The sequence below is a fragment of the Brachyistius frenatus genome, unplaced genomic scaffold (assembly GCF_029030835.1).
Source record: "Brachyistius frenatus isolate BFR_SWC_R1_liver_20210118 unplaced genomic scaffold, ASM2903083v1 Contig_197, whole genome shotgun sequence".
Classification (NCBI taxonomy): Eukaryota; Metazoa; Chordata; class Actinopteri; family Embiotocidae; genus Brachyistius; species Brachyistius frenatus.
In genome coordinates, this window is record NW_027210796.1 from 183,381 (window position 1) to 207,823 (window position 24,443).

Below are 24,443 nucleotides of genomic sequence, written 5' to 3' on the forward strand. Positions count from 1 at the left end.
CTGCTTTGCAGCTTTCGATGAGTTTTGTGGTTCTTGAAAAAAATATACATAGTGAGATCTCTTCCTTGTCGTCCCACCCATCTGTGGCTGCAGCCACAGGTTGCACACCTGTGTGCTGGAGTGCTCAGCGAGTGCAACAGCCAGCGGTAGCGGGCGCGCGCACTGCCATTCCAACACAGCCATCCCCCTTTGCGATGGAACGGTCCACGCGCGGCGACAACCTCCAAATATTAACCGTGAAAACTCCGCCTACCTATCCTCCCGCAAAACCCGACATTCCTCTCGGGTCTTGACTTGAAACGCACCACCGACTGGTGGTCAGTAAAGTGCAGCCGTTAACGCCACGTCGACTTAAACAAATAATCCAAAGCTTAAACAGTTGTTTCCGGTCTTTCCTTTTTTTCTTTTTTTCTCCTCTGTCGGTCTGAACCAGAGTTTTGACGCCGTGCACCATGCTGGACCCGTCCTCCAGCGAAGACACCGGCGGGGAGTCCGACCCAGAAGTTGTCCAGGAGCCTGCGAGTAAACCAGCTGCCTCCTCGACGGGGAAACCGGGGAACAACAGCCGGGCGGGCGGCAAGCAGCGGCAGTCCGCCGCACCTGGAGGCGCCCCCGGCAAAGGTGCGAAAGAGAGCGGCGCTACAGGTGAAGACGAAGAAAAGAAAGAGCGAGAGCGGATCCAGAAGGAGGAAGAGGAAAGGAAAATTAAACTGCAAATGTATGTGTTCGTCCTGCGGTGCATAGCCTACCCGTTCAATGCCAAGCAGCCCACCGACATGGCCCGGCGGCAGCAGAAGGTGAGTCTGTGCGGCACACTTACAAGACACCTGTTGTCTGGTGTGAAAGGCACCAGCCGCACCACTAACTAACTTGCATTGAAAATGTGTGAATTGAAAGCTGACTCTGTCACCTGTCAAACCGGTCCAAACAAACAACTAAAACGTTACGGCTTTACACATGGTAAAGACCTGCCGACCATTTCGGCATGTATTTTAAATCCACCACCGATCCCAAATTGTTTAGCAAAATCATGACTTTTTTTCGTCCTCCTACTCTCCTCTCTCTTGTATTCAGTTGCCATACCAAAGCACTCCCTGGAATGGCATGGGCACCATTAATGTAATCAAAATGTAAAATTGTAAATCTTTCTTAAGCAAACCCTAAAAAAGTGTAACGTGAAAGCTAAATTTTACTTATACCTGACCGGTTTAATGAGAAGTGTTTCCGCCTTTTGTATGTTGTGTATTCTCATGCCAAACTTAAGTGGTATAATTGCAATCAATGGAAATAATTTGGAATAGTGGTAAAGACAATTTACTTAAAAAAAAAAAAAAGAGTACGTTTTTGCTTTAAAAATGCAATTCTCATTAAACCAGAATTTTGGATAACATCTCAAATCATAAAATGATCACCATTGCAGAAAATAAAATTAAAGACTAAATTTTCTTTAAAATCCACTTTCTTTTGTTTGTAATTGCCCCTTAATCCTTTAAATACATTCATCAAAACATGGACTGTCACTGGATTTCCCTTCTAAAATGTGACATTGTAACTTTGTAACGTTGCATTTGCTTCACTTGGGTAAATACAACCGCTGTTGATTGACAATCGCTGGACTGTATGAACATAAATCTATAGGCATGTTAAGACCGCCATCATACTAAATATTATGCTGGCATGGCTGTTGGTTAAGCTTGAAGTTTTTCTTTTGCTTTGCCTGGGTCGGATTGCAGGATGCATTGATGCAACGTCCTTGACCATTCAGAGGGATTTGGTGAATAAGCTCTCCCCGTGTTTCACCACGTCAGATTCAGATGAATGCATTTGGAGCCTCGAACTACATACTCTCCCTAATAAAAACAAAAACAAGCAGGGAAGTCTGTTCTATGGGAACACCTCACCACCCATGTTCAAGGAAACCTGCTAAAGAGTGTCTTGTATTTAATTTCAGTATGCAGATGAGGCGTTTTCATTCAGTGTGTCTGTGTGCGAGCAATGAATCTGCTCCGACAGAAGGCAGACGAGGGAGTTCATTTGTGCACAAGTTTAACTTCAGAATATTAAACCCCATGTCACATTTAATAAGACAAGAAGTTCAGATCCAGCAGGAGAATTCATTTGATTTTTTTCACTTCAGCCAGTGGTGGACATGCCTCTCTCTCTCTCTCTGTCTCTCTCTGTCTCTCTGTCTCTGTGTGTGTGCAGATTCATAAACAAACAGTGGGAACTCAATTATTGTTGTAGAGTTTGTCACGATGCTACGAACACAGATAATAACAGTTCATTGACAGAAATGGATTTATTCATAGAGGAATATGTTGAGCCCTCGGAAATTAAGCTCATGTAGTTTAAACTGTGACGCATATCTTAACTAAACATTTCCACCCTTTCCAGACAAAGAATGCTGTGATCTAATTCAGCAAATCAATGATATGCTCTTATATTAACCTCATTAAGTTGTTAAGGGTATGGTGGAACTCGGTCTGTTTCCCTTGAGGTAATCGGCTTTTCTGAGCCTAAAATAAAGAGTATCATCAAGTGGGCTGTCGACTAACTCTGGGTTTTCTTCGGGCTACGAGCATGTGAAAGTGGCAGAGTTGGTAATTCAAAGTGACATCCTCAGAATCATGCATGAAGAACTTAACATGATATGAAAGAAAACGGCAATACCTGGGGCATTAAACAAACTATGCATATTCGCATGAATTTAAACAAACTTTGCATATTCACATGCATTTAGACACTTATCATTACGTTTCACATCCTCCCATAGTCAGCTTTGAAAATAGTTTTTTTTCGGCTCATGTGGCTTAGGAGCTTCGACAGAAACACAAGGGAGCTGCACCTCCAATATGTTTATTGGTAGGGAGAATCCTAAAATCTTGTGTCCCTGTTGGGAGTCTTTAGGATTGGTAATGACTCCATATGTCTAGTGATCTGATCGGTCAGTAGACATACTGTGTGCTGATCGGATCTTCTGAATTTGGTGTGTGCAATACATTGCCATGGTGAGCTAAAGTTTTTAGAAGTGAGACTTCCCTGTGAAAGCTTTTGGCCAGATGCGATCTTCTTTGTTCAGGTGTTATGACGACATCATTACAAGGTATTCATTCCGATCGGTTCCATAGACAACGTTTTGATTCCTCTGTTCAGTTACTTGCTGGAAGTGTATGTATGCGTATGTACTCAAATTTCTTAGAGCACCAAGTTCCACCTGGAGCCTGCTGGGTGGACACTGCGAGTTTTATTGAATATGTCAGAGCTCCAACTAAGTTTTTACATTGGTGGCACTGGTGTGGCCAGCTTTTTGTCTGCACCACAACAGTGCAAATTATTTCCAGCATTTCACACACAGTTCAGTCTTTATTCATTTAAGTGCAAGGGCACATCATTTAGGTGCGCTTGAACTATTTCATCACATACCCATCGGTTATTTCCTTGCACATCAAGTAAATGATTGAATATTTAAACAGTTTCCTTCTTCATTCTCTACAGCAGACTCCGGGACACCTTAATGCTCCCTGGAATAAATTGCACCTCAATTGTGTCACTACAATAAGCAACATGTATCTACTTAAATTCAAGAACTCTTCCTTTGCTGGAAGGACTGCATCATTTATTTTTCTCTCAACATGTGGATTACAATCTATATGTACAGCTACATTACACAGTTAATGCTATTCCCCAAGCTCTGAGCTGATTGGCAGCACACCTGCTCCACATCCTGTTGATGCTGAAAACCTAATTCATTGTATCGGGTTATTTCACTGAATCGGGGAACAGTAAATGAGTAGGTCTTTGTCAAATTAATGGTACTACATGGCTAAGCTATTATTATAGCTTGTAAAATATTGGCAGGATGAAGCACATTTGTTCTATGGTGTCTATAGAGTCTCCTCTTCCTTTAGTGCCTCTACTGCCTGTGTTTTTTTTTTTGCGTTACATACTGTGAATATGACTAAAGCATTGTCATAGTTTGGACAGAGGGCCCCCATGCATTCATTGAAGTTTTGTCTTTGGAATGTTGTAGTTTCACCAGGCAGACCCACATTATTAACATCCACCATCACATAAATTACATTGCCTAGTGTAAGTGAAGTCACCATTATTTGGCTGAATGCTGCAACTAATATTTTATATTTAAAGCCCTCGTTTCAAATTAAGAATCCTCATATGCAAAGTTTTCGCATTGTCTTCTTTCCATCATTTTAATAGGAGTTTATTTAGTTTTTATTAGTTTATCAAACTTTGATCCACAATGTTTTCTTTTTATGGTTTTTTGTTAACTACGATCTGACTTTCTGTTTGAGATGGAGTTTCCTCTTGTGGTGCATCATCTGAGGTTCTTGTCAGAAAGTTGTCCGTTGATAGTTGACAAGGAAACATGTTCGCCTACATCTTGAGAATTTTTTACTTCCTCTGCTATTGTAAAATGGCTGTTCCTTTCCACGCATTCAAAAGATTGTCACATTGACCTCCCAGGTTATTTGCTATTTTTCATACATATACATACATCCATTTGTATATACTTATATGATGTAGAATTTCTTTATCCTGATATGTTCTGGCTGCCCCATGTTCTGAGTAAATGTCCAATTAATTAGTCAATGGCTTTGAAATAACACAACGGCTTGATTTAAAACAGCCTCTCAGCAAAAACTAGGAATTTAGTAGTTGCAAAGTTGAGGGGAAAAAAGGAATAGATGTGTATAATAACCCATATTTAAAACTGTTAATCAATTTATAAATTATTGGTAAATTCAAGTGAGTTGGTGATTGTCAATTCAAAGTCGTAAAGCTTCATATTAAAAAATCTTCAAAGATACACCATGCAAATATGAAAGCAGATGTCAAAACAATGAAACATGTTTCTTTTGGAGAGCAATCAGGATATTATTTCCCTTCACTTTGTGATACTATGATGGTGGGCTGCTTCACCATGTATCCTCTCTTGACAAGTGTCTCCTGCCCTTCTGTCCCAGTATTTCACGTCACTTATTTGATTTGATGGAAAAAAATGCACTAGTTGTGGTGAACGGAAGGTTACTAATGGAGATGTCATTGTTAGATGTGTAAAAAAATAAAAAATCCCTAATGTTGTCTCCACTGGTATCAGTGAAAAACACAAGCAGCCATAACCCCTTGTAAATGTAGCTATAGTGACCACAAATATGAAGGATACACACCCATTATTCATTTATGGATAGTTTCTGGTATCTGGGAACATCGAAGCAAAAGCCCGCAGAATGCATCGGAATGCTACTGGATCAGCTAGACCACATTTAGAGGTGGTCGATCACGCATTGCGATCAGGTACCAGCCAAGTGGCAATGCAGTCCAGATAACAGGACTGTATCCTTGAGAAAACAATTCGCCCAACAAGTCGAAAGGTAACTCCTTCGAACCCAAGCGATGCCTGCCAAAGCTACAGGTAGTAATAGTAACGCTAGCTTGGCAAGTAAAGACCTACAGCAGTATCGCTTCTCCCTAACCTTGGACTACGTCTGTTTAAAAGATAATTTTATTATCTAATGCAAAGACACGGTTTTCAGATACAAATCACTTATTAATAGTTAACACTATTTGTAAATGGGGCCTCAGTATAGAGCCAAGCTAGGAATTATTAATTTCTCCTGTCTTTGTCACAACTTAACATATTTTTCTCTGGGCTGCTGGGTGCAGTAATAGAGCACTAACAATAACACTTAATAGAAATTCCTAAAAAGAAAATCCTGTCAGTTTCCTGCTGGCTTGCTGTGCCTCTGGAGGTGGAGTTGATGATGCAAGCTGGTGCTTAGCATGAGCCCACACACAAAGTAAGCCTTCAGCTGGTTCACTGTGGGCCTCTTTGCTTCCACCTCAGGGTTTCACCTCCCAGAAAAAGCCCATTAAAGATGATCGTTTTTTTTTTTTTTTTTTTTAAATATGGAAAATATCCAACCGGATGGATATTTTCCCCTCAAAAAAAAAAAATCTAATCTTTTAGCAAACGCAGTGTTTGCTAAAAGAAATATGTATGCCATTCTTTAGATTTCTTTTTTTTGTGAGATAATTTTGAAAACTGATAAACACCAGATAACGAACACACATTTGATATTGAAAAACAACAACAGAACAATCTTATCTCAGAGTTTGTTTAGTAACTGATCTGAAGTTTTTGAAAATAAATTGAAAACTGTTTTAAAACCAACTGGAATGACAAGTCTTCAAAGAGCTCAGAAAAAAAATATTTATTGTTTATTTGAGTGTCTTTTACCCTGAGTTTGTAATGTCTGGTTGTCTTGGTATTGCAGTTCTTGTCTGCAGCCCTTCTGTTGTCCTGTGGACGCTACAGTCAGACATGTGTGGACCGATATAGATTTAAAAGTATATAATGATATTTTATAGTACTTTTGTGTAGCAATATCAACGACGGTATCAAAAAATACCATTCAACAATATCTTTTTGGTCAGCAGTCATTTAGTTGAGAACCACGTGAACACAAACAGTAGCCTTAAAAAGTGTAGTCTGATAATTAAGTGCTAAACTGTAACAATGATACAAAAAACAATACAAATTCAAATTTCAATGAAAATACAAACAGCCCTACTCACTGTATTCATAAACTCAACATCAATGTCATGTGATATCACAAATGTAAAGGCCCTATACTTTTGTGCATGTTGGTTCACATTTGTGGCTTATTGGGACTTGTATTTATATAAATAAATATTGGGATGACCATTGTGATAAAAACATACATTAGATATTAAAGAGTCCACTATAAAGTGCCATTTTATTATATTATTTAGTGTCTTAATGTATTCTTTATATTCATATAGAATTCCAGTGAAGTTGTTGGTTTATTTTGCATTTGGGTATGTGAAATTTCATGTATAGAATGAATACATTTAAAAAGGCAGGCTATGTTTATTATGTTGTTAAAATGTCTGTCAATATTATCAATAAAAGATTACCTTGTTGGAATAGGTACTTGTACAAAAAAAACTATAATTCTGCGGGTATTTCTTCTGCTTTTTCTAGCACACTACCCAGTTGGCTCCCGAGCTTTGCCCAAAAGAATAGTGCAGCTGTACAGGTGGTGTCTTGTTTGGTTTGATGTTTTAATTGTTTGGCATCCTGTACCTGTGAGACATTTTGAGGACGTCTGTAACTTGAAGCCACTACTAATATTCTTAATGTGGGGCTTTAAGGGGACATCTGTAAATTGTAGCAACGGGAAATACCAGGGTTACACTCCTCTAAACTGCATGAGTCTCTTCATCCGCTTCCGCAAGTATATTGTCAACCTGGCTGACACTGTGGTGTATCATGACTGATATGATATGTCACAGTCCTAAAAACAAGTTCAACCTTTTTGGTGTTTCAAGCTGCTTCTTTTCAACTGCCAGTAATTAGCTTCACCTGAAAGGAATTTAGGATTTCCTGACCATCAGGTGGAGCCGGTAGTACAGATACTTTCCTCACCATCTTCTTGTCCGTGACTGTGACCTGGACTAATGTTTAAGTTTGTTGGACTAATAACTTAAGTGGAAGCCTGACTGCTGGTGAATCAAATTGCAAAAAACGTATTGTACATTTGTAACTTTAGGAAATCAACACATTTTGCAATTTGATAATATTTTTCAGGCTTTGAAAGCCATTAACGTCTGAATTAGTTATTAAGTATTTATTAATACGTTGTTCCTTTTGGCCACATGACACTTTTATATAAATTTACATCAACAGATTTTCTGATTCGGATATTTTAATGCAGTGACATCAGTTTGTTCTGTAGAGCTCCTTTAGATATAATTCAGATTGACCACAAACTTGACAACTTGGCACTTTGGGGGAAGTTTCACAAAGAAAATGAAGCAGAGAAACCAGCCGGGCAACATCTTTCTCTTTCCTTGTTTACATAGTTAGAATGTTGGACTGAACGAGCAGAGTTCCCTCACAGCTTATTTAAAAGAGAATGTAGCTTGAAAGAAGCCTCTTTGAATTTCTAAAAAGAAGAGCCCATGACTTAAAAAAAATTAAAAAAATCACAACCCGTCCATGTGAGGTTAAAAAAACAACTCCTTGTTAAAGCTCAAGAGAGCAATAAAAGTACATTATACTGTGTCATCTGTTTCAGAGGGCTTTTTGATTTATGTTTTTTTTTTTTTTTTAAATCAAACATTGAGCAGATTAAACATGTTATGAATCCGATGAAACGGGTCAGGGTTCACCTGAGGCCAAACATTCTTGAACATTTAAACCTTTGAATGAAGAATGAAGGATGTGGTTGTCGCTTCAAATTTTAACCACTAGAATCTTGACACAGACGTTTAGTTGACGTGTGCATGGTAAGCTGCAGGATAGAACAGCAACAGCAGCCTGAAGGTTTTACTACCTCAACTGGCCTTCACATCCACTATGGAAAGAAACTTTCGTCAGCTTTGGAACTCTTTTTCTCTTTTTCCTACCTGGCTTCTGTCAGTTCTGGCAGACAGACGAGGAGCTTCTTCTGGGGAAAATAAGTCCATGCCTGGAATTTCTTCATATAGTTTTGTGTGAAATATTTATGTTGTTAGCCTCTGACCTTGTGGACTAGCATTGCTCAGCAGTTTCGGAATATTCTTCAATCTATGCTGAGAACTTGAGTATTTCCCAATTTGATATTTCAAGAAATGGGCAACCTGGCAAAAGAGGTCAATAATGGAAATAAGTGCATTTTTTTGGTATTTATTTATTTGAGATTTTCTTTTTTTAATGACGTAATGAGGAAATTCCCAACTGCTTTGTTTTCTCGCTTCTGATACATCAGACGCCTCCAGTCTTCCCCCAGTGTTTCTGCTTTTGTCCTGTTTCCAAGCATGCCTGACAATCCGAGCAGGGAAACCATAACTACAGAAACCCCTCCTGATGGAAACCCACGCATCACTCACCACACGCATCTAATCCCCTTGCAGCTGTTTATTACACAAACAAGATAAATACCATATATTCCTGCTTCTTTGCTATAAGAAGCCACTTCTGCTGATGTGGAGGCTTGTTTTATTTTTTTTTATTTTTTCCTTCCCAGTCGGTTGTGGGCGCAATTTGTGGCTGCAGATTTGCTGGAGGCGACTTCCGTCCTCCTTTGTCATCTCTCCTACCCTGTCAGATTCCCTGAGATGGAGCTCTTCTCAGAGGGTTGTGTAACCTCTCCTCCTCCTCTTCCTCCTCCTCCTCCTCTTCCTCACTTTAGAGAAGTGAAAGGATGTCTCAGCAGGGCTCTCACAATCAAGGGAGCTCCGTGAAGAGCATGAGACATTGAGTCAGCCGGCCCCCGGGGCCAAAGAAGGCCCTCGGGTCAGCTCTCAGTCTCTGCTGTCAGCACTACAGTACAGTGCACTGCAGTACAGTGAGTTTGACTCTGCACATAGTTGTATTTAGCTTTTTTTTCTGAGTAAGTCTTTATTTTCATCGGAAATGTGATAAAAGAAACGCAAAACAAGTTTTCTGTAAATAAATCGTTTTAATAATTTCCCAGTTGCACCGTTTGACCTGGTAAATAGAACTATTTGAAATATATAAAACCTGTTTTCTGAGAAAAACATCCAGTAAATGAATATGAAACACAGATTGTGAAGATGTATGGAGCAAGTCCATGGTCGATGCGATCTTTTTACTTTGGGAGCGAGGACCTTTCAATGGAAGAACTCCCCGCTAGCTTGGATCAAAATGAATACTATCACAGTAGAAATGCTGCAGTCGTCAGGAAGGCAAACTGGGACTGGCTGATATGAACCAAAAATCATATCTCGGTATTTATAGGCTGAATAGTGATACACGCCTTGGTATTTATTTTTATATATAAAGAGGGCTAAATTGTAAGTTCAAAGCATGTGAGATGTCACATGCACTTTATTTTAAACAGATGGGGATTAAAATAAAATGCAAAGTCAGGGTGTCCTTCACTGTTTGAAAATATACAGCTGCAATACATATAAATGAACAATGATATGAAATAGATAGCCTATATCAGGTTACAGGTGTCTGTGTGACTAATAGTGGTTTTGCTGCTTCATCTCAACTCGGGTAATTTGCTTTAATTTGTCATTTATACAGGCAGATTACCAGTAGGAGTTTCAAGCAAAAATACTACTCGATAATCGTTGCATAGTTGCATACACAAATAAGTAATTTGAATGACTATCTGAATATAAGGAAATCGTGTCTCGTCCCTAATTTACCAGCTTTATCTTGCTTTCCTTGTAGTAGTAGGAGTGCTCAAGCACGACACATCCAGTGGCGGTTTGTTAATACAGGACGCCGCCCCCTCCAACATGGTGAGAAAGAAATACTACTTAAACATGTAAAACATAAATTATTCATATTATAATAATTTGTTCGTAAAAATGCATCTGGTAGTCTGTCGGTGTCTGTGAGCATTCAATAAATCCTGTTTCCAAATTGTACTTAGTTAATTTCAGTGTAAATACATATACTCCCTAGTACGGGGCGCCGGCCAAATGAGTGAATGCAAGTCCTTCAACTTTTGGCAACCAACGGGACCCGAGGCTGCTCTTCAATTGGCAGTTTCAGATTTTCCTCTGGTAGAAAAACACTAACGATCCATTCCGCTAAACCAAAACAAATTCTTTTTATATGAAGAATTTGCTCCTGAATGCAAAAATTCACTGTAGATTGTTTTTTACCGCAAGCATTGATGAGGCAATTTTATTTATACCCTCCCTAATGTTAATATCACAATTGCCTGGACACTCGCCATTTGTGGTGGACTTCAGCTTGGTTTGCAGTGTAATGGCAACAAAGCTTGTGGTTAGCGCCGTTGCTGATATTAGATGTGTGAGGTAGGATCAAAAAGTTCAGAGACTGCGATTAACAATAACCAAAATACTAGTGTTGACAAAAAAAATACTGTACCACAGGGCTGATACTTATTAAGCAACGTACCGTAGAATCCTCGCAAAGTTATTGCTTCTCCCTTCTTCATACACATTTTTTGTGCTGAGTAACAGGAATATGCTCCACGGGATCCCCCACGATTGGTGATGCTATTTTTCCAAGAGAATTGATGGGTCAGTTTGTTTTGTGCTGTTATCTCAAAACATGGGAATGTATCATGGGAAGAAGTCAAAACAGAAGTCACCTCGATAACTGCAAAGTCATCTCCATAGTAGTACAGGCTCCTGAAATTAAGGACAGGTCACTCGTTTGAAGTGTCTGAAAATGATTTTACGATTTCGAGTTTGATTGACCAAACATCTCGTTTTACTGTTACCAAATTCAGCACGCTCATTTATCGAACAAACATGAGTGGACAGTAGAAACCTCTTTTTAGTACGATGCTGTCCAGCATGACAAACACTACTGACCTCGAAGCTGAATCATTTCCTCTAATACAATTTAGTTTGCGTGCTGACACTGTCATTATTTAGTCGTTCGCTTCCAGCTTTGTTTGAGTCTCTGCAGTGAGAAGGGAAACTGTAGAAATCTCAGGAGCCCGCAAACCAGGAAACGTCTGGCAGGAAAGATGGAAAGAATGGGAGGGTGGGTTTTCTTTCCTCCTGCCCCCAAGAAGAAAAGGAAAGTGAAGGATTTTGTTTATAGTGTCTTAATCAAGTCTGTTTTTCAGTCACAAGGTTTACGCTTTATAGGTTGTCAGATGTCAAACTTTTTTTTTTCTATTCTTCTTATTTGGAAATGTATGAGTCAGACATGGCTGCCATTTTGGACCAGATTGAAAAAAAAAAAAAAAAAAAAAGAAGAAACATCCATCCTCACCAGCTGAATTCCAAAAGCAAACTTTTTTTCTTCATACTTAGGAAAAGGAAGGAATAAAGGAAATGGGATGCACTTTGCAGCGGATGTATAGCTGTGCCTTCAAATTGATTTGATATGCACACGAGGTCCATGATTGGGCCTTGTTGCTACTGACGAAATAAAGTACAATTTGCTGTGCTGTAAAGACCTTTATTACCTAAACAAATCAAGTTTTAAGTGAAGAAAGTGTGCATGCGTGTGTGTGTGTGTGTGTGTGGGGGGGGGGGGGGTATCCTCTGACTTTTTAGGTCTTTCATCAGCTCAAAATTGCAATTTGTACAATGCTTTGATTTATCAATTTATACCTTTGTACCTGCACCTGCTACCATCAGCCTTAACAGTACTGTTGTCTGTGTTTAGTGTTAACTGGCAAATGTTCAAATGCTAACAAGCTAAACAACGGTAGTGGGCATAGTAAATTTTAAAGTTTCTAGAGGAAGTCCCATTTCTGGAGAGTTTCTAGAGAAAGTTCAGAATGTGCCGTATACCTTTTGTATTATTGAACGAGCGCACACTCAAAACAAAAGTTGAATGCTTTTAACACTTGAAGCCTGCACTGGTTTTATTTCGTATTAAGAACACAAAATAAGCAATTTAACATGATCCTTCTGGCAGGAGGCCTGTGTACTGTCTGATAGATTCAGTAATGTAAAGAACATAAATGGAAAGTTGACAGGTGATGGTGATTCATTCTGTATAAACACCCATTACACTATTTATTGTATTTTTGGTCTGTCAGGCAGCAGGTACTTGCATCAGGCGTGTAGTGAAACAGTGGCCACTCAATACCTACACTTCCAATACAACAGCTCGGGCTTATTTTCTATGCAGAACTGTTACTGAGGCAAAAGTTGAAGCTCATGTTGGAGGTCTTTTCTAATAATTTATTCTCTATATTCATACATTGGGGTTCTGAATATCAGAAAACACTTCTAAATACAATGTAGCCTACTACAACACCACCACTAGCTTTTAATGTCAACGCTAATAGTATGCATCTTAAAATAAGTATATCGTAGGCATCCTAGAGGTATCTGTCCTGTCAGAACATTTGAAATAAATACTATTAAATTGCACAAGTATCTTATGGCGTATTTTGCAACAGGTCACAGAGGGTAGACTTTACACTGCCTAAGACACTTCGTCATCAACCACCATCATCCACAGTCCTCCGCGGGCCGACAGTTTTTGCGAGTCGTCATAAATAAATGGTTATTGACAGGTTTAGCGGCTCATCAAGCACCTGTGGGGCGACCGAGTCAGCGAGCGCTCTCGCACGGTGCTCCTGGTAACTAACGAAGTCCCCCAAGGAGCCGCCATTCATTTGTCGAGACGACGGCCTGCTCTGCTGTCGCCCTGCAAGGGCTCCTCAGTGTGCCTCCATAAACTTGTGTAGTGAAGTGAAAATATATGTTTTTGAAAGATATAAAAAGGTTGCCGTTGAATCCCAGCTCGCAGTCTGTCGGAAAGATTTGCACTGGTGTCGGGTTTATATTTATGGATAGTGTCTCGTGTCGGCCATTTCGATTATTGTTTTCTTTCTTTTGATGCTTTCTTTGAGACAACTTTGAGATACTGAGTAATTAATGTTAAGTTTAAAAAGAAAAAAGAATAGAAATCCCACACTAGAGATTTTTTTTATTATTTTTTGGATTTTATACACTTTATTAATCCCCGAGGGGAAATTTCTTCACTACAGCAGGGGGGCTCTCAGGGGGGAGATGCTGCAGCAGGCTGCCACTAGCGCGGCGCCAGGTAACCTGACCTGAGGTGCATGTTTTTGGATGATGGGAGGAAGCCGGAGAACCCGGAGAGAACCCACGCAAGCACAGGGAGAACATGCAAACTCCGCACAGAAAGGCCCAGGACCGGATTCGAACCCGGAGATCACGTCCAAGTTGTCCACCCACGCCAAACCCTTTGTTTTGACAGCTGTTTAATAATCCAGCAGCAGGAACAAACACTGACTTCTCTCACACAGCTCTACTGGCCGAAGGAATTTAATAAGTGTAATTCACCAGTTAAAAATTTAAATTCAAAATAGAAACACACCAGTCTCAAGTAAAATCCTCTTTGCCAGCTGAATGTTGCTCATCTCGTGTCTCAACCTGCTGTAGAGTCATGATTCCTTCAGTCGTCATTCAGTCTGCCTGGCTGGTGAGTTTAAGCGCTGAAGTCTGTCTCTTCTACAGCCTGATGTGCTGGACTGTCAATAACCCGCCTCCCAAAAAAAGTCCAAGGCCCAAATAAAATGATTTAATTTCAATGGCAAGAATACATTAATAAGGCTGGATGAAAAATGCATAGCTCAATGAGAAAAATATTTGTCCTGAAGGACTGTAAAGGTGGTACGACTGCATACAAAGTCAAAGGATGAGATGGGTCATGGTTAGATGTGAATTTCCCCAGCGACCTATTAACTGAGACAAAGACGGGCAAAAGTTTTATTTGAACATTTTCAACTGGAGCCAATCATTTATGCTTTTAGCATGTTTATGAACCCACTTTAGAAATGCACAGTTATGAGAGGATATAGGTGAAAGTTGATGGTAATAACAAAAAAAGTGAAGTTTCCAATTTTAGCTAGTTTACTGCTAACATCTGCACAGTTAATGGCTAATTGGAGTAAATCAACATGCAGTGTACAGATGGTCCATTTTCCAGATTGGCCTGGATTATGATGGTGTCCATTTTAGCAGGCACAGTTATACTGTGGCTGAATCCAACTTTCCATCTTTCAGACTAATGTACTAAGTTCAACATTAATATGTCATATCTTAGAAGAAAATGAGCTGTAAGTATAATGTGTCACGAGACCAGACTCTGGATCTTAGAGCTTTCCACAGAAATCACATTAATTTTATGAACAAGCTATTTGTCCGAATGGTCTTTAACAATATTTATACAAGATGTGATCTTCTGCTTACAAAAATAGAGCTTAAAGAAAGAAGAAGACCATAGCGGTCTGACATCTTACATTTCTCACTATGTGGAGCAGATGTAAATTTCAACAGACCTAAATTAAACAGTTCCATGTTCCTTCAATAGAAAATATTTCCATGAAAACTGAAGCCAATTCTTTGGATTATCTGTTTAGCTACGTTTTATTAGGTACTATTAAAAAAGATGTTAAAATGTATGAATGCTTTTATGAATGCTTTGAGCATCACAAATGAAATCCTATCCGTCTACAAACCTATAAAGCTTGGAAGGAAAAAATAAACTACCTGGATAGATGGGTACCAGCAGCGGTTATAAATAAAACAGCCTGGGAGGAGTAAGGCCGCAGTATATGTTAGGGGAAGATGGAGGCGAGGCTCAGTATATTGGAAGCGTGGCTCAGCATCATTATAAAGATTTTTTTTTTTTTTTTTTTTTAAACACTCGTTAACTGCTACAGACCTGAGTAACCGGGAGACAAGCTGAGCCAGCGCAAGGAGCACAAACACACATTAGTATGTACAATATAAATATGTATGCAATAATTTTTTTGTTAATTAAGTTTTATTTTACTTAAAGGTTTTCAACCCTGAATGTCTTTGTGGACACTTTAAGTTATGATTCTTTTTTTTTTTTCCATTTAAGCGCTCACTATCCAGTTGCATTATGGGAAATACAGGGTCCATATTTGGGGATTTTGAACCTAACTAGAGACTTAAAATTCTGGAACAGTACATTCTCTGCTTTGGTCAATATGAAATAGTCTCTAACATTCAGAAAGGAGGACTGATTTAGTTAATTTTTATTTTTATATATTTATATTCCGTGTTTAATCTCAAACTAGGGCTCCAGCAGGGAGACAGCTATTATTTTAATTGATATCTCATTTTAATGTTCATAGAGGGTTCATCAACCCCGAAACGAGCAGAATTTAACACCAAACATCATATGTTTCTTCCTTTTTTTTAACTATATGTTTCCATTGTTAGTCTAATATTCACAAAAAAATTAATTGGTATTGTAATCAGTCATTTCGATATGTAGGCTCTTGCTTATTACTGTCGCAAATCATCACAGTTCTTATTGTTCCTTTGTATTCTGTTGAACTACTGATTGATTGACTGAAGTGGAAATGAAAATGCCCCATCTTTTGTATAAGCAATCAATGTGCCTTTCACAGCCAAACTCTTCAGACCAAAGTCACTTCTGATTGAATTTGTCCCTCTGAGCTACAAGCTCATCCCATTCTAATTCCTTTAATTACCTCCCCACTTGTCAATCATCAGATTGTCTCTCATTATTCCCCCTGTAAGGACTCACTTTTTATTACCAATACAAGTTGTCCTTACTAATGTAATGAATTATCTTTTTGTTGTTTCCAGTCTGAGGTTGAACTTGTTCCAAGTTAATTGTATTATGCACATGGGCTGCAGGTAGAAAATAGAATATCTAATAAAATACTAAATGCTTATTTAATCTGTAAATTAACTAAATTAAATTCCACCTACCCTGACATTAATTTTAACCAAGCCAGAATACCAAATTGTAAGGGTTTGCTGCTTTTTTGTGTTTTTATAATATTACTAACAGAATATCTTTAGGTTTTGGTCACAAAGACATTTTAAAGCATCTTACTTTTTTTTTGGGGGGGGGGGGTTGACATTTCATAAACATGATAAAATGACAAAAATGTATTGTTAAAGTATTATTTTCATATTGATCGATATCGTATTATCACAATACACATTTATTACCATTTTTGTAAAAGGAAGCACAATCAACATGCTTTTTAGACATCAAGGAACTACAGTGTGTGGTTTAGTGATAAACACTGAATATAAACACAACTTGTTTATTCACAAGAACTCAATAGGAATATTTGTTGATTTAAAGTTACTGTGTAACTTTACATAAATTTCAGGATTGAATCCTAGTTACATCAAAGGTCTGTTATGGGATAAATTAGACGATGTGAATTACAAAGTAACAAATAGAGGAAGAGCTACAGGTCTGATCCCTCTCATTGACTCGGTAACCAAAGAGAAACAGCTGCTGTGGGTTGGAACAAACGATAACACAAGAATCAGGTTAGCGAGCTCGGCCGCTCATTCTAGTGCTAGCAGTTTGGGAGCACAGACTTTGGCTTTCTGTATCCTCCGTGGTATAGTAATGTTACCTTTTCGACCATTTGAAAAAGTTGGTGTTGATTTTGGCATAGCATATGCACATCTGTGATGACAAAAAAATGACATCGAGGGAAAAAAAATGTGTTTATATCCACTTTGTGTTGCACTGAGCCTTCCTACAAATTTAGTGCCACCACAGGTCTATAATTTACCTGCCGTACTATTTACATTGTCATCATCCTCGCTTTTTTTGTGTTTCGTAATTGGCAAATACTGGCTCGCTAAAACGATAAAGTGAGATGATGAATGTTTATGTGTGTTATACCCGCTTTACAATTATCAGTGTAACATTGATAGCCATTGGTTTCAGTTCATTTCTACTAAAATCAACTTGCAGACACTTGAAACTTGCTGCGGAGAGTTGAGCCATAGCAGCCAGTGTTGTGTCACGTTTACATCATTCCAGTGTGATAAGACCGTTAAAAGCAGAGACTATTTAAAAAAAACAAAAAAACATCCATGTTGGTCTGTTCTGGAATGCTCAGAGATGCGAAACTGGAGGTTTTGTCCTTTTCTAAAGCGAGACACAACAGCAATTCACATTACCCCCTCACACTTTGGCGACATTTGTTTTTAAAAGACTGATCAATGAAACCAAATATTTACTTTCTCACAACTGTAGTTAGATTTAAATTTGTTTAACTTTTCTCACCTGCAGCTGCCAGTTGAGATTTTCATGTCTGATATTTTATAAATAAATACATGAACAGCACACTGTGACTGAGTAAAACAATAGTAATAATGATAGTAGTAGTCGTAATAATAAAAAGTCCAATTAGGGCATCTTTACGCCCTCATTTGTTTCTCTTCAAATATTGAAGACATTTTTGTTCTTTGCTCTAAACCATATTAGTTTCAGCCCGCGATTAGGGTCTCTGCCGCAAATGGGCCGTGTTTTAATTCTCTTTGATCCCTCCACCCAGCAAATCTGATGAACACCCCCGGAAAAAAGGGATTATTTTATATGCTCTCCATGCAGAGTCTCACATTCAACTCGGTCCATATTAATGAAGGAACCACGCAAGCTGTTCCTAAATGTGATGAAGAATCCCAGCATTTCGAACACTATATAGGGGGATATTTGTGTTGTTCTTTATGCTTCTGTGTATTACCGTGAGTTGTCATATTTTCCATATTCCCCAAATTTTCTTTGCTACTCATTTGGTTTTCACTTCAACACCAGCCCGACTCATATCCTTCTACTCTTAACTGGGTGGCAGTATCACAGGCTATACTTCAAATTTACATATCATCTTAGATCATCACACTATAGATGTATTAGGACAGTTGTATATGGAACAGGGAGTCAGTTTTGCTGCCAGTTAACCCCAGTGGCCAGTTTTGCTACTGTAAAAATCCCCTGCAGCTGGGAAAATGCTTTCCAGGCTCCAGGATAATTCCAAGTGAAAAACTTTAAAATTCATAGTTTAAAATGTATAATAAGTAAACATCCCTAAAATCTTAGCTTAGCTCAGCACAAAGATCGGCAGCAGGGAGAGAAAGCCAGCCTTTGCTCTGTTATAACTTTAAAACATACACACACCAACACCAGTCACAGATTAACATTTGGTATATTATATTTTACACAAATGTAACAAATAGGAAAGGTGTTCAGGAAAAGATGCCCATAGACCTCTTTTTGATTAATCACTAACTTAGTTGGCAAAAAAAGTGGTGGATAACAACTGAAAACTACAAAAGAAAATTAATACTATTATTGTGCTAATGTAACGTGCAACATATGACTTCATAGAAATGCAATACAACATCATAGATTTCACTTTCAGTGTGATGTGTACTGTCACTTGAGTGGGATAGAATCCAGTGTTTTTCACAGGTTGAAAGTTTTACCTGTGGTGGTAGATGTGTGACCCTCGCACATGCAGAGACTCGTGCAGTTTAGAGCGAGAGACAGTGTAACCCTGGCTGCTTGTAAGACACAGCATTGACTTTAAGCTCCTCCTTCTCCTCGCATACGAAGCTCTTAATGAGCTCGGACCGAGTTACATCGCTGACTCTCTGGTTCACTATGTGCCTTCAAGAACACTGAGATCATCTGCTGCTGGTCTATTGGAGGTTCCCAGCAAACAGCCGAAAGAAAATTGGGGAGTCAGCTTTTGTCAGCTACACTCCAAAGCTGTGGAACAAACTACCAGTTATATATCAGGGAAGCTAGCTGAGTTAATACTTTTAAAAGAAAGCTAAAAGATATATATCTTTACATTAGCCTTTAACTAGTTACTCTTGAAGCTCTCTTGCACTTGAACTACTTTAAAATGCATATTGCTTATTTTCTTTTACTCTATTTGTGTTTTATTCATTTTATCTGTTTCTTATGCATTTTAGCGGTTCTCATACATTTGATCTGTTCTTATGCATCTCATTTCTTTTTGATATTTTTAAATGTTCCTTTGTGTTTTTTTTATGTGAAACACCATGTAATTTTCTTGCTGTAAAGCCCTTTGATCTGCATTTCTTGTATGAAAGGTGCTATACAAATAATATTTATTATTATAAAATGTATTATTATTTTCTATTGCTACAATTTATTTCCAGATGTCCCCTAAATGCTTCACGTGTAGACTGCCCGAAAAGACGCTAGCTAAGTGGCTGTGCACAGAGAAGCCGCTAGTCCCCACTGTGCTGTAAAGCTGAATGTGTATGGGAAAAATAGTTGAAAAGGAGTGACACTAGTGTAAAAGGAACAGACAATAAAACAATTTCCAATGGGAAATTTGATTTCCCCTTCTTCATATTTGACTTTTTTTTTTTTTTTTTTTTTTTTTTTAAGCTGGTACCTATACATTTTTCCAAGAGTGGTGTGAAGTCTGATAATTTGCTGAATCATCAATGTCAGATTTTTCTTTTTAAACTATCCGTCCTCATGATGGACCTTTCATTGTATTAATTGTGCGATGCTAATTCAGACTACTTATTGGAATTAGGTAGCTCTTGTGGCATTGGCAGGTTTATTGTTGAACAGTGGAAAAGTCCAGACGAGCAATTTCATCTGGCTTCCATTCTTTTTGGTGAGCATAGGCTAACCATGTCCCTTCTCAATTTATTTATGTAACATATACTCGACAGACATCATAAACATAAACTGAAATGCAAGGCTCCAGATTAACTAAACTGAACATCATAGCTAGCCATTTAGGAAATATGACAGCGGGGAGAGAAGAGAAATGAAAACAGAAATAAGAGACTTTACTTTGGTTGTTGAGGGAAATTGTCTCCCAGGTTTTCCTCGGCTGATTCTCTCCCCATAGCGCCTCTGCTGTAAGCTGATAAAGACGCACACACACACACACACACACACACACACACACACACACACACACACACACACACACACACACACACACACACACACACACACACACACACACACACACACACACACACACACGTTTGTTTCTTCATCCCCATGGGGATTTTTCATCGACGTAATGCATTCCCTTGCCCCTTACTCTAACCATAACCATCGCAACGAATTGCCCAACACACAGAAAAACACACACACACACACACACACACACACACACACACACACACACACACACACACACACACACACACACACACACACACACACACACACACACACACACACACACACACACACACACACACACAGAACTGCACATTCACACACAGTGTATGTAGTATCGGGTAGCCGCCTACTCTGGTCTCGTTGACATCAAATAATGTGCGACCTTACCAAAATTCCTCCCAGCTTGTTTTCCATTGTGGTGTTTGTTGCTAGCCTGGTCTCACCAGACCCAAATTCATCATTGCATCCTAATTGGCGTAGAAATTGAGTCCATTTTGAAACTGTTGGAACATTCACCCCGATTTTTTTTACTTCAACGTCATTGCACTTCATCACTGGCACTGGTCGCTGATGGGGGAAGAAAACTTGTAAAAATGAAGTATATTTTGCTCTGTTTGTACTCTTTTTGCTTCCTACATGAATCCAAATGTCTTCAGTTTTGTTCGACACTGTATAAAATAGTAAAAAATATGGAAAACTCTTAAATAATTCGGTGTGTCTAAACTTTTCATATTAGGGTTGTTACAACACCTATGTTAATACGGCTACCCCTAAGAGTTGGTCAAACATTAGTCAATGATCAAGTCCATCAAATCACTTTTATGGTAATCATTTAGATGTAAATATAAGGTTCAAGAGTCTGGATAGTTTTTGTGTAGAACAGATTAAAAAGTCTGTCTTCATTCTCATGAAAAAAAATTCCTCATCTCAGTAAAATTTTACACATGATTGCATGCAAAAGCATTATAAATGTGAATATGTAGTAACTATCTCTCTCTGTCTGATAAAAGTAATGTTACAATAGTTCTCTGGATTGTTGAGTTCTCTGTCATTGCATTACATTACATTTGTTTTCTGGTTTGATTTTACAGTTAAGATTTTTGGGAGGGGCTTTCATCTAGATTTTTATTCACTGGGAGGGGATAAACTTCATGGAGCAAAGACAGACTTCCCTCGATTAAACTGGACTATTTTAAGATTTCTAGCGTTGATAAACTCCAATGAAAGATTCCCTGTAAATATTTTTGTCTCATAAAATGGTCAATTACTGAGATTAGACAATAATAGAACAATAAAATCCAGCTGTGACGTAGCCAGGAGGCATGACAGGAGCACACATTGGTAACCAACCAATTACGGCATGCCGTCTTTCACAGCCTTCCTGATGTCACGTGACAGATTCGCTCGAGACTGACTTTCGGAATGTAAACATGTGAAGTTGCGTATACAGTATGGTGTTGGCCGTATTGTGTTTTCAAAAATCCTGAGTTGTGTCTCCATCAGCTTACCTTTCACTTTCACCATGTTTTACTGGTTGACACAAGAATACTCTGTTCTTCTAATTGTCCATATAACCATTTGTGAAAGTTGTTATATGACACGAGAAGATTGAAACGATTCTGACGGGCCAGACTTTTTGTCGGGGCGTTGTTGAGTTTTATAATCGAGTTTCTGATACTGAGAACATGTAAGCAGCAAAAAAGAAATGTTGCAAGAAAAAGACCAATCTGGCCAAACACAGTGGTTAAAGCCTCACATTTAATGGCAGCACTGATTTGTAACGATTTTAACTTTAAGAAACTGTTTTTTTCTGAACATCTGTCAATTTTACAGTACCTCCAAACTTCCAGCCCAAGATCAGCCAGAGGCCTCAGTATTAAAGCACCAGTTCTTCTGCCTTTATTAATTTCATTACAATAACACATTATTTACCAGTATAGCAATAGTCTGTAATTTAATTAATGGGTGGGAGACTTCTGCCGTGTCATATGGCCTACGGGCTTCTTAAATGGTACACCAAATGACTGATTTTTCATGAGAATGACTAAGACGGGCCAATGGGGTTTATAACAATGCTCCTGCTGGCTTTTCCCCCCATGGTGTAGTATTTATAAAAAAAAAAGTAAACAATAAATTGTGTTATCGACTCTCACTACTTGTAGAGTCACAGTACAATATCGAATCGGCACCCAAGTATCATGATAGTTTTGAATAAGGAAATCCCAGCCCTCGCAATTAATCAGTTAATGATTAATAATGAACATCCCCCAGTCATTGCCCTCTAATCCTCACTACACACTGAAAGCTCGACACTCCGTGAAAGTTTAGAGATGTTGAACTGCAGAGTGGTACGAAGTTGGCAGGGAAGTTTTCAAACGACGACCATTTGAGCCCAAAAAGGAGAGCAGCCTTGCGAGAGGGGAAAATGACCCCTTCACCTGGATGTTTTTATGTCACTGATGGAGGAGTAGTGATGCAGATACATTTACAAACCCACTGGGATAAATCCATTTCCTGGACAAAGCAGCAAAGATGGAGAGGCACAAGTGTTTTTCACAGTACATATCCAGAGAGTTTGTTCACTGTATTCTGACTTGTGTTTGATATAATAGTTTTAAAATGTCATGATGGCTCTTATCAGGCTCTGGCAGGTGCCACTAGAACATATTTTACTGGTGTTGACGTGGTTTGAATCTCGCCGTGCTAGATAGCTGCAGCTCCGTGAAAGCTGTAATCTAATAAAAGCCTTCAACTGAGCAGGGATGATCAATTGATTTAAAGGGCCTCAGTGGAAAAGCTAAGGCAATGCTTCGCTTCTATTTTTATCAGTGAAGCCACGACCATCATCTTCCCTTATCCCCAGTCGAAGCTTTTCAATCTCATCCTCCCCTCAGTGCAGTTCAATCCCCCCACCCCTTCTACTCCTCTCCTCCACCTTCTCCCTCTTTTTTTTTTTTTCTTCCTTACTTCCCTCCCCTCCCTCCGCTCTTGTCGCCTGCTGCAACCCAGTGGAGCTTTTCTGCCTCATTTGGCTTGATCCTCCAGCCGTCATTAGAAGAGACTCTCCTGACACATTCCGACATTGTTGATTCCAACTGTTGTTTCTGTCTTTTTTCTGAGCTTTAGTGTATGTCCTTACCACTCAGCTCTATACATTTAAAATAAACAGATTGAGTGTTCATGTAGCCTGAAAAACAGGAAGCACATCAGTTTAAATGACCTTCTTCACATCCAGAACAACCAAAATACAATAACCACCCAGCCTTGTTGTAAGCAAGCTGTTCCCTCACTTTTGTCTTGAAGGAACTCTAAATGTGCAGCTTTAGTTATTGCTTATAGACTATGTCTATCTCCACAGGAGATTCTGTTTCTTTGCGGCTGAACATTATTGGTTTTTTTTTAATTCAGTGAAAATGTTGAGAACAGTGCTTCCCAACCATCGGAGGCATTATGTTTTCCGGTAGTACGTCTTTCCCACACATCTGTTTGTTCATTTTGGCTCAGCAATGAACTGGTTAGATTTTGGAGGTCAAAGGTCTTGGAGTTCCAACATCTATATGGGTTTGGACAGATATGGATGTAAAACTACAACTTGAGTGGTTAACTGAGGCGTACAACAGCTAGGCAATAATTCCAGTTCTTTATGAATAAAAGCATCTCTGCATTTTTGGCAGTTTGTTCCTTTTCTCATCAACGATATTCTCTGCTTTGCTGAAAAGTGGCTTGTATTGTCCCTCCAAAAAACACGCGGCTGTCCGCTTTGAGTGACATCTGACTCCGATAGTTAAGAGGCACGTCTGCTGCTGATGTTGCTGCCACTTATTTTCCCGTATCTTCATTCAACAATTCAGCAAACGTAGCATATGAGGAGCAGCTCCTGGTACTTTGTCTGTGGCTCAGAGATGCTTGTTCCTTAACTCGTGTCAGCGTTCCGCCGCTGTGGTTCAACAGCCAGGATGTCAGAGAGCAGCACACGTAAGAAATATCTCTTTCCACTTTTTTTTTTATGAATCAGAAAATTACTTTTTCAACTCCTGAATATGCTGGCAGACTGCTGGAGCCAGTGAAGCCATTTTAGCTGCACAGAGTTTTATGTCACGTCATCGCTCCTTTGATCGCCCTTTTTAGAGACCGCAAATTAAACTTTTTGGAGCTGATATTGGCCAATCAGATCAGAGCACCCACA

The 24,443-nt window shown here is 38.9% G+C and overlaps 1 protein-coding gene across 1 annotated transcript in view; it reads left to right on the plus strand.

Moving 5' to 3' along the window:
• The first annotated feature begins 208 nt into the window (after positions 1 to 208).
• cadps2 (Ca++-dependent secretion activator 2) overlaps positions 209 to 24,443 on the plus strand; it is a 233,305-nt gene continuing 209,070 nt past the window's right edge. Inside the window, exon 1 of the mRNA XM_069718728.1 lies at positions 209 to 797. Coding sequence (XP_069574829.1) covers positions 453 to 797 — 345 coding nt within the window. The 5' untranslated portion in view covers positions 209 to 452. The remainder of the gene's footprint in view (positions 798 to 24,443) is intronic.